Source organism: Citrus sinensis, chromosome 4, assembly GCF_022201045.2.
Source record: "Citrus sinensis cultivar Valencia sweet orange chromosome 4, DVS_A1.0, whole genome shotgun sequence".
NCBI lineage: Eukaryota > Viridiplantae > Streptophyta > Magnoliopsida > Sapindales > Rutaceae > Citrus > Citrus sinensis.
Window position 1 is genome coordinate 25,368,287 of NC_068559.1, and position 14,026 is coordinate 25,382,312.

The 14,026-nt window shown below is 29.5% G+C and overlaps 1 protein-coding gene across 1 annotated transcript; it reads left to right on the forward strand.

Moving 5' to 3' along the window:
- Positions 1-11,255: 11,255 nt before the first annotated feature.
- On the forward strand, positions 11,256-13,223 carry LOC102627574 (cytochrome P450 71B35-like). The gene is made up of 2 exons (XM_006484018.4): positions 11,256-12,219; positions 12,333-13,223. The coding sequence occupies exons 1-2, from the start codon at positions 11,296-11,298 to the stop codon at positions 12,966-12,968; spliced, it is 1,560 nt and encodes a 519-aa protein (XP_006484081.1). The 5' UTR covers positions 11,256-11,295; the 3' UTR covers positions 12,969-13,223.
- The last annotated feature ends 803 nt before the right edge of the window (positions 13,224-14,026 follow it).

The window sequence follows — 14,026 nt, forward strand, 5'->3', positions numbered from 1 at the left end:
AGAACCATATCTTGCTCTCTATAACAAAATCTAAACAATTAGGGTCTGTTGAATGCGGTTAAAGATGGTGACATATGTTTATTTTACTAAAATTTAATTCCAATATAGTATTTGGCATGGATAAGTAAATTAAGAATAATAGAGTTTGTGCCAACCAAATTATCATATGATAATTAATTTTTTGCCCTAAGGGGACCCTTTGAACAATTTTTTTAGATTAAATTTATATCTTATGCTAACAATTATAAGGTTATATGATGTTGAGGAAATTTATAGAAATAAAAGTTAAGTTTCATTTATTTAGTTAAAATAATTATTTATCCTTATAAGTAACACCATCTTAAATGGTAAAACATTAAATGGGTATTTTATTTTTAAAAAAATTATACTAAAAAATGGGATTTTTTGTAATTGATATTTTAAATAAATGGATATGGGGAGTATTTTAGCAAGTTAAAATAATCCATCCATATTTTTGTATATCTAAATATATTCATTTATTAAATTACCTGGACTCATATAAAAATCATAAAATATTTTGATGGACTTATGTATCAAAATCTTGAAATTTAACCTTTTCTTTTTCTTTTTTTTAATGAAACAAGAGGGGTTGCAGCGTTAATAATCAAGTAATTGCATCATTGCCGTTGGAATAGTTTTTACAACTCTTGGGTTGGATCTAATGGTTGGATTATAAAAAGACAAAAAATGGGGTACCAAATCACGGTTGCAAGCTAGCTGGACCCATAATTTTATCTTAGAATTGAGAATTAATACCACATATAAGAGATTGCCATGTCATATTATCACACAAAATGATAAGGCAAAAACAATTATCATGATTTTTTTATTAAATTATTAATCCAGAAGTATTTATATCCAAAAAATAAAATAAAATCAAAGAAGTATTTTTTTGTCTTCTACTACAAGTAACAACTAAAGTTTGAATGGCAAGTCGAAATATTGGTAAAGGTGTTTGCGGATAGAATTTTATGGATTGAATATTAATTTATATTCGATTCATGATATTGCGAATTACAAAATTTTAATCCAATTCAATCTACTGATTGATAAAATTCAATTAAAATTTAATTCATACATCTACAAATTAAATGGGGATTTGACCCAATTTATATTCAATGTAACCATTTTGCGGATTTTTTTTTAATTTTATCCAATCTTTGAATTATTTAAATGAAAATAAAAATAATTTTACTACATATTAAATTTAAATTTGAATAAGATTTAAATAAAATTAATTACTTAAATAAAGCTAGATATATTCAAAGTTTCAAAATATAACATATCGAAAAGAAAATTGAATATTTGTTAATCTAATTATTCAGTTATTTTTATTTGATATTATTATTGGATGAGATATAATATGGTGTTAATGTAAATACATTTTAACTTATTTATTTATTAGTAAAGAGTAATGCCACATTTATAAGTTTATTTTCTAATTAAACAAATATTTAATTTATTATTTTTGTGAATTCACAATTTTTTTGTGGATTTACAGAAATAAATTCATATCCAATCCATTAATTCACAATGAAATTTTTGTGGATCGATTATGGATCGAATTTTTACAAATCAAATAGATTGAACATATTAGAATAGATTCTGATATTGGCACTCTCTAAATGCCTCTTAAAACTCTACTCTAGCACTCTTTAAGTAATTAAGATAAATTATAATTTCTTTACACCCATTTTCATTCTGTAAATATAATGTCATCTTCTTCCCTAACAAAATCCCTCATTTTTCTTGTATCAGCGTGCAGTACCAAGGTAGGATTTTTTAACAGTCAAGAACTAAGTATTAGACTGAGTAAAGTTGCTAGTTTTATCCTGAGTTATCATTTATCAGATGTTCTTGGCTCTTGCAAAAAACGTAGCCAATAAAGAGATGGTTGTTGTCTTTTAAGGAGTTTTGCCTATAACTCCATTCTCGAATAAGCCGATCAAAACTTCAAGCTATTATAAGCCGTATTGGGCCTTTAATTGAGGGAAATTTTGGCCTTTAATTTAGGGAAACTATCTCCCAATCATATAAAAATAATGTAACTCCTATGAGTTTTTAATAATATCTCATAATCACTGTAAGTTTTAGTTTCATATCAATCAATTACTTTTCCATTAACTCTATTAATCACCATAATAAGAATTCAAAGTAAAAGACTTTTTGTCAATAGATTCATTTAAGCAAATAAGGAGGATCTAAGAGTTAAATAGTCTTTTATCTTAAATTATTTGATGATGGGTAACTAAATTATAGAAAAGTAATTGATTGATATGAAACTAAAACTCGAGATAATTCTAGGATATTATCACAGTCATTATGACTTTTTATTCTTTTAATATTCTTGAGGTGGTTGAGAAATAATTTTCATTTAATTTATAGGCTTGGTCCTTTAATATTTGGCCCTCACACTACTTGTTTGTTTTCTAAAATATTCGTATATATAATCTTATTTTTATTTCGATGCTTGTATAAAATTACTCCATAATTACTAGAATACTTCCCACACAGGCATAATAAAGTTTAATCTCATAAATAGTTTTCTATTTCTATCCCCCATGGAGAACTACATCATTGTCTAAGTGTACGTTTGATTATCCAAAATATACTGAGGTTGATTTTATTATCAAAAGCGTAGATGAAATACTCACTCGTGAAATCTTAGATAACCATTTTTTTTTTCTGTTTTGGGGAAAAAATAAAAAGTTACCATGATATTAAGGGGTGCCTTCGAGTTCTGGAAGTTAGAATGAAATATTTACAAATTTTAAGTGTTTTAACTTTTCAATTCACATAGTGTATGTTGCAAATTGCATATACTCATATGAAAAATAAGCTTTCATGAATGCATGGTAGGAAAGCCTCTGGTTAAACGCAGGATAAACATGCCCAATTCAGCATCGAAGCAAGAAAATTATTAATCACATTAGTTATTAATTTGTCTTACTAAACCGTAAACTGCAAATATTGTTGGGGCAAAAGTTTTACGTTTTGGTTTACTATTTATCATCGAAATTAATTTATCTCTTTAATAAGTAAGCCAAATTCATTGTGTGTTACTCACTTTGTATTAGGCCAACAAGTATTCGTGATGAGTTGTTTTAGATTATTTGTAAAATGCAACTACTACTTTTTACCAAACTGAGAAGTTTGTTGTGATTCTTTTTTACAAATGCAAGAACTTTCACAGTATTTATCTAGTTATTTTGAGCATTGTATTATGTACTGAATTATTTCGCATTATAAAACAAAAAAGAAGATAAGAGGGGTGGGGTTTGTTATTTTACATGATGATATAAAAAACATGACTCTTCCACAGTTCGTTTGATAAAAATCCAACGGTCGTGGGAATATAAGATAATAAAATTATATTATTTCCACAATTCATGTTTCTTATATTATCATGTAAGATAACTAGAGCCTAAGAGAGGAGAAATAAAAAAGAACATCCGTACGCACAGGCAGTGTGGTGGACTTAATATATAGCTGCTTAATTAAGTAATAGTTCAGCAGATAAATCATTTAGTAAATGGCCCAAACAAACTTTAGCGAATGAAATAAAAAAGATTTTGACCGAACAACTGTAACATTTCATCGTAATATAATTGAGATACATGGTTGATATGATTATCAAATCTAATTGGAATATCAAATGAGATGTTATACGTTGCAACCTTAATGTAAAACTGATGAACGCAAGCATAAGAAAATAAGAGTACATTTGTGGCATACTTTCACTACCAGAAAAAAAAAAAGAGACAACAATAATTTAGTACCTTGCATGCTATGTGTGTTTAAAAATATAGTATTTAACAACATTATTTTGTCAATCTTACCACAACTTATAAATGCACCTTGTTGATTACTGTTTTTTTTTTTTACAGTAGTTATAGTTTAAAAATTACAGCACTTTAATATCAAACAAACCGAAATTATTTTGTCAGAAATTGAGCGTTTTATACGCGTTTTGAATTTACTGGAGGAAGAGGAAGCATTTTCAGCGTTACAATGTCCAGTAGCTTCTTCATGTGATGATTAGCAATAGTAATTATTGGCACAGCTCGCATACAAGATGGAAAAATGGGTTACGACAAAATTATACGATACCATTTTTTTCCTGTTTGTATTGACAAATATTGATATGATTAATAAATGGGTTGTCATGACATGTCATGATAAATAATCATGTCGTATTCGTGTTGGGCTATCTCAACACAATTACATATTTATAACACAAATATCAATGGGAACGCCTAAGTTACAATCAATGTACCTTACGTTCTTTGTCTTTTTCTTTTTGGCAAATATCATATGAGCCCTCCTAATTCTTTTTATTTTCAATTTTTACAGCTGTGGATGTATTTGTCTTCTTCCATCCCTCCTATCGATTTTTTTATTTTCTCTAAAGTTTTATTTATTTCTTTAAACATTATTAAATGATTATCAAATTCATACAAATCTATAAATTCAGAATAAACTTCTGGTCCTAAATTTATTAATCCTAGTCTTGAATTGTAGGTTTATTGCATGTAATTTAATTATATAATTAAATTAAAGAGAAATTATATAAAAAATATAAAAAATATACATGACAGACTTCAAAATTAACATGCAATAGCTTTTAGAATTACCGTTAAAATCATTCCTAAGAATTAATTCTGATTATTCTTCCATCCCTCCTATCGATTTTTTTATTTTCTCTAAAGTTTTATTTATTTCTTTAAACATTATTAAATGATTATCAAATTCATACAAATCTATAAATTCAGAATAAACTTCTGGTCCTAAATTTATTAATCCTAGTCTTGAATTGTAGGTTTATTGCATGTAATTTAATTATATAATTAAATTAAAGAGAAATTATATAAAAAATATAAAAAATATACATGACAGACTTCAAAATTAACATGCAATAGCTTTCAGAATTACCGTTAAAATCATTCCTAAGAATTAATTCTGATTAAAGGGCATTATCAACATATACTCTGATTAATTCTGATTAATAGATACCATTTGATATTTTAATTTACCATTTTAATTCAATTAATGTAGTTTCCATAAAATTCAAGGGTGCCAATAGATATTTCACTTCTTGAATGTATGTTGCGTTACACGTAACCTAGGTTTGGCCATTTGATAATCGTATGTTATTATTTAAAAAAATAAAAAGAACATTGGAAAGAATGAAAAATAGATGTATAATTGATAAAAGAAGGCAAATACATCCATAAACATAAAGAATACAAGGACTCGTGTGAAATTCGCCAGAAGAAAAAAGACAAAAAACGTAAGTTACGCTTAACGTAACTTAGAGGCGCCCAATATCAATTAGTATGTTACAATATTAACAAAAAATCAACTAAAATATATATGACAGTAAATTAATTATTAGTGTCGTATTTATATTGTGTTTTAAACTTATTCATGTTATATTTATACCATATTGATTTATTTATGACCTATTTTTAAGAATAATAATGACATATTCGTTATTTTTAAATTAATTTTTTATTTTTATGTATTAAATATGTTAAACAGGTAAATACAATTAACAAACGAATCGTATTCATGTTTACTTAAATTTGATACAACATGATTATCAGAATTGACACCTTTACTAGCTTAGCATTCAAAGGACATTTTTTTCGCAAAACACCCACTGAACAAATAAGCAAGTATAAACAATAAAACATAACAAAATTTGACGGTTGCAATTACACGTAATAATCTTTTTGTTAAAAGAATGAAAATAAAAACAAAACAATGGCACCAATAAATTGTGGATTTGAGGTCCAGCTACATGCTTTACGAGCAACACACTATAACCTCTTTAGTTTTTTTTTTTTTTTTAATTTCTACCTACCTTAGAATTGAGAAATATCCTATAGATTATAGATAGCCACGTCATATTATTGGGAAAATGATATGGCGAAAACAGTTATTATGACTATTTTTCATGTTGAATTTTAATCCAGAAACCAGAAGTATTTTTATTAAAAAAAAAAAAAAAAAACTCAGAGGTATTTTTTTTGGGCTTCTACTTGACAACTAAAGGTTGAAAGAAGCCGATCAAAACTTCAAGCTGTTATAGGCCGTATTGGGCATGTAATTTATCGGCCGGCCGACTTAGTCCTCAGAAATTTCGGGAAAAAGGATGCAATGCTGTCTTTCTTCAATGCACGCACTCCCTCTTATAACATTAATCCTGTTATCTTGAGCATTGTATTAAGCAATACGGACAAGTTTGCATTTTTGAAAAAAAAAAAATAATAATAAACTCCGGTCATGTTTGGAATTTAGATGTTGTAACTTTTAAGACGTGAAAAAAAAATTTAACAATGAAACAAAAGTTCACAATATGTAGTAAATATAAATTTTACATAATAATTGTGACAAAGTTATTAAAGATATAATGGATTTTTTATCATACCAAGTGAAAAATCATATCAATATATCTTTCAAGATAAAACAGATACGGTTTACCAAACACTTTAGAGCTGCAGTTTTTAAGTTATAACTGCCTAATCTCAATCCCAAGTGCACCCTCCATCAGTTTTTAAACATTCATCCCTAAGCACAGGCAGTTTAATAAACTTAGGGACAGCTTGATAATGATGTAGTTTTTAAAATAATTGTTTTTAGTTGTATTGTAAAAATAATTAGCTGTAAAATAATCATATCAATATAGCTTTCAAGTTACAGCAGTTAGTGTTTACCAAACACTTTAGTACTGTAATTTTTAAGCTATACATGTCTCACCTCAATCCCAAGCGCACCCTCCATCAATTTTTAAACCTTCATCCCTAAGCACAAGCGGTTTAATAAACTTAGGGACAGTTTGGTAATGATATAGTTTTTAAAATAATTATTTTTATTTGTGTTATAAAAATAATCAGTTGGAAAAAAAATAATTAAACATTTGATAAAAGTACTATAAATTTTAAAAGCAGTTGTTTGTACTTGGTAATAAACAAATATTCAATAATTGCCTTTGAAAAAAAAAATCAATCAATCAATGGACAAATATCCTTTTACAAATAATTTCAACAAATAAACGAAAAAATTAATCATAATAATTCTAACATGCAAGCCACAATTAATTAAATAATTCTCATCAAACATCCTAACAAAAAAAGCTTCAAATTAACTAGCCTTGTGAAAGTGAGGCCAACAATAATTGATGTCAAATTTAAGAAATTAAAGTTGATGGAAATAAATGAATAAGGGTGCGTTTGGGATTGAGGTGCTGTAGCTTTTAAGCTACAGTTGCTGTGAAAAAAAAGCTGTAATTATGAAACAAAAGTTAATAATATATAGTAAATATAAATTTTAAATAATAATTTTGATAAAATTATTAAAGATATAATAAATTTTATATTATACAAGTGAAAAATCATATCAACATAGCTTAAAAGCTACAGCAGCTAGTGTTTACCAAACACTTTAGTGCTGTAGCTTTTAAGCTACAGCTGCCCAACCTCAATCCCAAACGCACCCTAAATATGTGAGAACATCTCCCCTTATTCTTTAAAGCTTAATTCAAAAGAATTAAGAAAATGACCTTAAGAAATGAACAAGAAATGGATAATACAAAGGAAGAGGAGATGAATTCATCCAGTGCGCTTAATATCAGTGGCTTTTATTTACTTATTTACTTATTTATTATATTAATAGATAGGATTCGGAGGCTGATTGAGATATTAGTTAGAGAGAATGGACAGTGGGTTAGGGTAAACATATCGCTTGCACTAAAAACTTTAGTTAGATGGCATTATAGTAATTAAGTGGACCAAATGATTACTAGAGATAACACAAGATATTCAAATTAAAAAAAAAATTCAATTAATTTATTTATCCTAAGTTAGTTATTTCATATTGAAAATTATTAGCCTATGATTCGGTTAATTGCAAAACAATACTTCGAATCATATTAATGCAAATTTAAAGTTTGTTATAATTGAACAATTATATACAATATCTATTGTGTGATTACTAGATTGTTTATTTGCTCTCTAGTCCAAATTGATTGATAGAACATCTTTAACATAGATTTAAATTTAAATAAAAAATTAATAAGATAAACAAAAGATTAAAATAGATATTAACACACAAACTATGAAGCTATATTGGTTTTAATAATTCATAGTTAAGCTATATATACAAATCTAAATAAATTATTGTAATAGTTCTTATTATATGTTGAAATTAATTTTATAACCGTTCTTAGACAATAGACTAATTTAATAAACAATATTTCAACTATAATTAAATGTTAATTACTAGTCATCTAATATTTTTTGATCTATAAAATGAATGTAATTATGAAGTATGTGTTCCCTGTTCCACAATTAAGAGTATAATAAAATTATGAAAACTATTAAACTCTATTTATTAAAATTGTCACTAGATAATAACATTAATTTGAAAATTAGCTAGTCTTCAAATTGATTCAACAATAATTATGATCAATCATAGACTTATATTCTTTAGATGCTTAACTATAAATTACCGATTAGCTTGATGATCAATCTCTAAAATTATTCAATGATAATGATTAATACAATTGAGACTTAAACATTGATGTAAGTTTCAAGTTGGTTTATAAGATTGAATTGGATCATAAATATTATAGATTTTTCTTGAACTACGATGCTATTTCGAAGTTGATTGATGTTTAATAGTAAGATATTGTACATTATATCTATGTTGTAATCAATCAATGGCATCTTGTAAGTTAAATAAGGTATTCCAATTCTAATATTGGTGCACCTAGTAAAACCTTCAAAAAAAAATTCTTTAATATATAATTTATTGTAAATTACTTCATTGTCAAGTGGTTGGCACTTTCATTTTTTTTTTTGGTTGAGGGTTCAAATTTTGTGTGCATTATAGAAGTTAATTTTATTTTAAATTAAATACATTAATTAATTATTTAATTATATAGTTCATGTTTGATAAACAAATAGTAAACTAAGAAAAACAAATTACAATTCCTTTTCTTTCGGATGATATCTAATTTTATATTATATTTTCTTACCCTTATGGCTTTTGCTTTGACCAACCTTGCAAGTTATGCTAGCGAAAAATATTATTGATGCCCATGTTGTCTTTTAAAATTTTACATCCGTTGAATAGGTTTTTCAACCAGCTCTTAGTTAATTAAAAATATTTTTTTTATTTTTGACAAAAAAAAATACATTGAAAATATTATTTTATTTTCGACTATGTTTTTGAAACGGTAAAAAATAATTATACATTACCAATGGTTAGCTACAGTGGTTCCAAATACTTTTTGCTAAGTTAAACTTAATGTCGACCAATCTTGAAGTTATTTTCAACAGTTTTCTTTTCATTAGATAAACAATATAGGTATTTTAGTTTTTTTTTTTTCCAATCCTATTACCAACTATATTTAACTATTATCGAAAGAGTTGAATCGAAAATCACTACTTTTCTTGTTAGTGACGTTGGTTGTATAGAATCAAGTCATTTTTTTCAAAGTCAGAATAGACAACTTTGAAGCTCAGCCGTAAAGATACAAACACGCATGTAAAATTTTTTAATCTTACAATTATCTCCAAGCGTACCCACCTTGAATTTCTTTTAAAGATTCTCATTGTTTGAGGTTCATCTGGGACCTGTCTACCTTACAGATTCTGTAACATACGCACCCAATGCATGCACCACACCTGTCCTGCATATGGAGAAAAAGCATGCAATTGTTTTTGATTGGTAGCTAGCTAACCAATCAGGAGCTGGCTAAGTTGGATCTGTATGTTACAGAATCTGTAACTTAGCCAGCTCCGGTTCATCTGACGTAAAGAAGTAACAATATATGGTGCGATTAGTTTTCTTTCTCAGTAGATAATATTAAATAGTATACACACAATCAACTAGAGAGCCGCCACGTAACCAATGCTAGCTAGGAAGCTACATCGCAGCGACCTTGATAAAATTTATAATAGGGCAAGTGTCTCAATTCTTTATCACCAATTAAATTAATCACAATAGATTAATATCATTTAGCATAGCCTGCTGCTTTCTTTAATCAAACACTTGTTGTTAAAAAATACGGCAGCCGGGCTGCCGACGGAACCGAGGGTGATTGTAATGTTTTTTTTTTCACAAAAAACGTTTCATACAAAATTTATCGAACATGGTGGCAGTCGGTGTGAATGGGGGCGCTGGCTCTTTTACTATCTTTTATAATCTTTTCCCATAAACGACGACGGGCATCTAATTAATTATATCGAACGCACATGGGTTTGCGCAACCAAACTCACGGATTTTTAACAAGTCCAAGAAATTTTTGCTTTCTTATTATGCGGCATAGACTCGTAATGTGAAAGATAAGACCAGTTTGGCGACAAGTCTAATCAAACACCCTCGTATTTCAAATGTCAAGTTGATTTGACAAGTCTAATCATACAGCCTCGTACTTCAAATGTCAAGTTGATTTGATCAATGCGCATAGAAATTTCCATTTTAATTAAAATATGGTGGGTTGGTGAAAGTATATATGTTCTATTATAAAAGAGTAGTAGTCTTTGTTTTATTTATTTGAGATTTTTAGTTTATATCTCAATCAATGTATCAATAAAATTTTAATATTTTGATTAGAAATCATCAAATTTTTTTATCTCACTCTAATGGAGTCAGAAATTATATACATATATTTTTTTTCCATCTAAATCAGAACGACGTGCATGGTGGAGAATGATATTTTAGTGTTTTATAGCTGAAAATATAAATAAAGAAATCTTGACCCTAAATGCGATTAGAAGGGGTCCGAGTCCGATATACGACGTATATCAAGTTTTTAACTGATTTGTTTTATAACTGAAAGTATAAAATGAGGACATTTCATTGGACCACGGGGATTGCTATGAATTTTCCAGGGTTTGTACAGGAAAAAAAACACCGATAGTGGCGTTATTTAAGTTCCCTTTCGAACAAGTTTATACGATCAGTCATTCGGAGAGCCTCTGAATGTAGACATTAGGAAGCTACTCTGCAGTGACTGAGAAAGTATTTAATAGGCACGTGTACTAAATTGGCAAGTGTCCAAATTTGATGCAGTGCATGGAAAGTACGCGTGTTTAGTTTTTAACTAGTTTGTCAAGATATTGACCGATCGACCAAGTCATGGAGCTGAAAATGAAATTGACTCTGAAACGTCTCTATCTGCAGCTGGCCAGCCGCTTGGGCTATAAATACTGCAGGGCTAGCTCGTTTGTTTAGCAACTCAGAACCTCGGACTAATAATAGATTATGGCTCTCTTCACAGTGATCATGACCCCGACCATGTGGCTCCCTCTTCTCCTGATTCCTCTACTGCTTATCCTGAAAAACATGAAGAAAAGCCAAAACAAGCAGGAGCAGCAGCTTCCACCAGGGCCTCTTAAGCTTCCCATGTTTGGCAATTTACTCCAACTTGGAGAACTGCCTCACCAATCTCTATGGAAACTGTCCAAAAAGTACGGCCCAGTTATGCACCTCAAACTTGGTCGTATTCCCTATGTTGTAGTCTCCTCTGCAGAGGCAGCAAGAGAGGTCTTGAAAGTTCATGATCTTGATTGTTGCGGCAAAGCACAGTTAACCGGTGTCGGGAAGCTTTCATATAATTATTTGGACGTTGCGTTTGCCCCGTATGGTGATCATTGGAGACAGATGCGGAAGTTGTGTGTTATGGAGCTTTTCAGCCATAAGAGGGTGCAGTCGTTTCATTTCATTAGGGAAGAAGAAGTTGCCTCGCTTGTGAATTCCATCTCTCAAGCATCATCTTCTGCTAGTCCTGTTGATCTTTCTCAGAAGATGTTTGCTCTATCTGGAAGCATACTATTTAGAGTGGCTTTCGGAAAGAGATTTCAAGGGAGTCATTTTGATAATCATAAATTTCATGAATTGATCGCATCAGCAATGGCTGTGGGAGGAGGCTTCACTGCAGAGGAATGTTTCCCGTATGTCGGTTGGATCATTGACTGGTTTACTGGTTACCATGCAAGGATTCAGAGCATTTGGGAGGAATTGGATTCTTTCTTTGAACAGATAATCAAAGACCATCTTATTAAAGCTGAGTCCAAACAAGATCATGAAGACATCATCGATGTCATGCTGCGAATTCAGAGGGAACAAGCTAATTCTGCCGACGGAGGTCACCAAATCACAAAAGATAATATTAAGGCCGTACTCATGGTAACCACTGCACCTTCAATTAATTTCCATTCTTCATCATTGTTTGCAAGTCATTAATTACTAGACTGCATGCAGTCCTAATTGATCTTCTTTATTTTTGCAAATTAAATCAGGATTTATTCTTGGCTGGAGTGGACACCAGTGCAGTGACTGTGACCTGGGCAATGACAGAGATGGCTAGGAATCCAGAAGTGATGAGTAAAGCACAAGATGAAGTCAGAAAATGCATTGGGAATAAAGGAAGCATTACGGAAAGCGATATGGATCAACTTCAATACCTCAAGTTGGTAATCAAAGAGACTCTGAGATTGCACCCACCTGGCCCACTGCTACTTCCAAGACAAACTATCTCCCACTGTAAAGTACTGGGTTATGACATTAATCCTAAAACATTGTTGCAAGTTAACGTTTGGGCAATTGGAAGAGATTCCAAGTATTGGAACAAACCTGAAGAATTCTTTCCGGAAAGGTTCGTCGATAACTCGGTTGATTTTAAGGGGCAAAACTTTGAGTTTTTACCGTTTGGAGGTGGTCGTAGAATTTGTCCTGGGATTCAGATGGGAACATTAACGGTGGAGCTTGCTCTTGCAAATCTCCTGTATCATTTCAACTGGAAATTGCCCAACGGAATGAAGGAAGGAGATTTGAACATGGAGGAATCAACCGGTCAGAGTCTTACGAACTGTAAAAAGACACCTCTCCTCCTTGTGCCCATCAATTACTCCCACCAGCCATCTGAAATAGCATGAGCGAAGTATGCTGTTAGATATTAATTTCTACTTGAAAATTGCCATCCCCATCTGTGTAATTACACAAAATTAGGGGATATCAACCAGGGCATATTTTTTTGTTAGTTTTTTTTTTTTTAACGTTTTGTGCATTCCTGTATTGTATTTATTTTTTTACTCATAACAATGAGTGGTAAAGCTCATCATATACCTTAGATTGGTGTATCTTCAATTTTTTTTAATTTAATAAAATTCTCTTTTACGAGATTTACGTTGAATCTATTAGTTTTTTTTTCCTTTTTTTGGGTAAAAATAAAATACGTATATGCTTTTGAAGGTTAAAAAAAAAACTGGAATGACAACAGTGATTAATTTTCACATTCATAATAGTGATGCTTTTCTTATTCCCAACTTATTTCCAAACGCCATCAGCGTTGTCGTTTCGATTTTTCCAAAGTTCAGGTCTTTGGAAATTGGGATGTCTATCACAGTTAGAGATGACAATGGAGTAGGGTGGTGAGGAATGCCTTCCCCATTTTCCATCCCATAAAAATTTCACTTGCATTCCTCGCCCCATCCCTCATAAATTTTGTACGATGGGGATGGAAAATCTCCATATAGAGAATGATTTTCTATTCCTACCGCATTTTTCATTTATTTATTATATAGTAAGTATAGATAAATGATTTAAGTAAATTAAAAATTAAAGACTTTAATCAATACTATATTAAAAAGTATTTAAATTATTTAAAAAATATACAAAAGATTCAAATAATATCTTGAAGTAATAATAAAACTAAAAAATATTTGAAAAGAGTAACACCTTGAGAAAGAAAATAAAATATAACAATATTTTAGGATTGAATAAAAATTATAACGTAGGGTTCTTTTAATTATATCCTACTTATATTATATAAAAATAAAAAAGAAAATTTATTAACCAACATTGTAATTGATAAAACAAAAATTATTGAACAAAAATTAAAAAATATTCATATATAACAAGATTGGGGTGGGGGTAGAGTAGGAAGTACAAAACCAAATCTCACTCTATTAAGAATTTTGTGATTATATTTTTC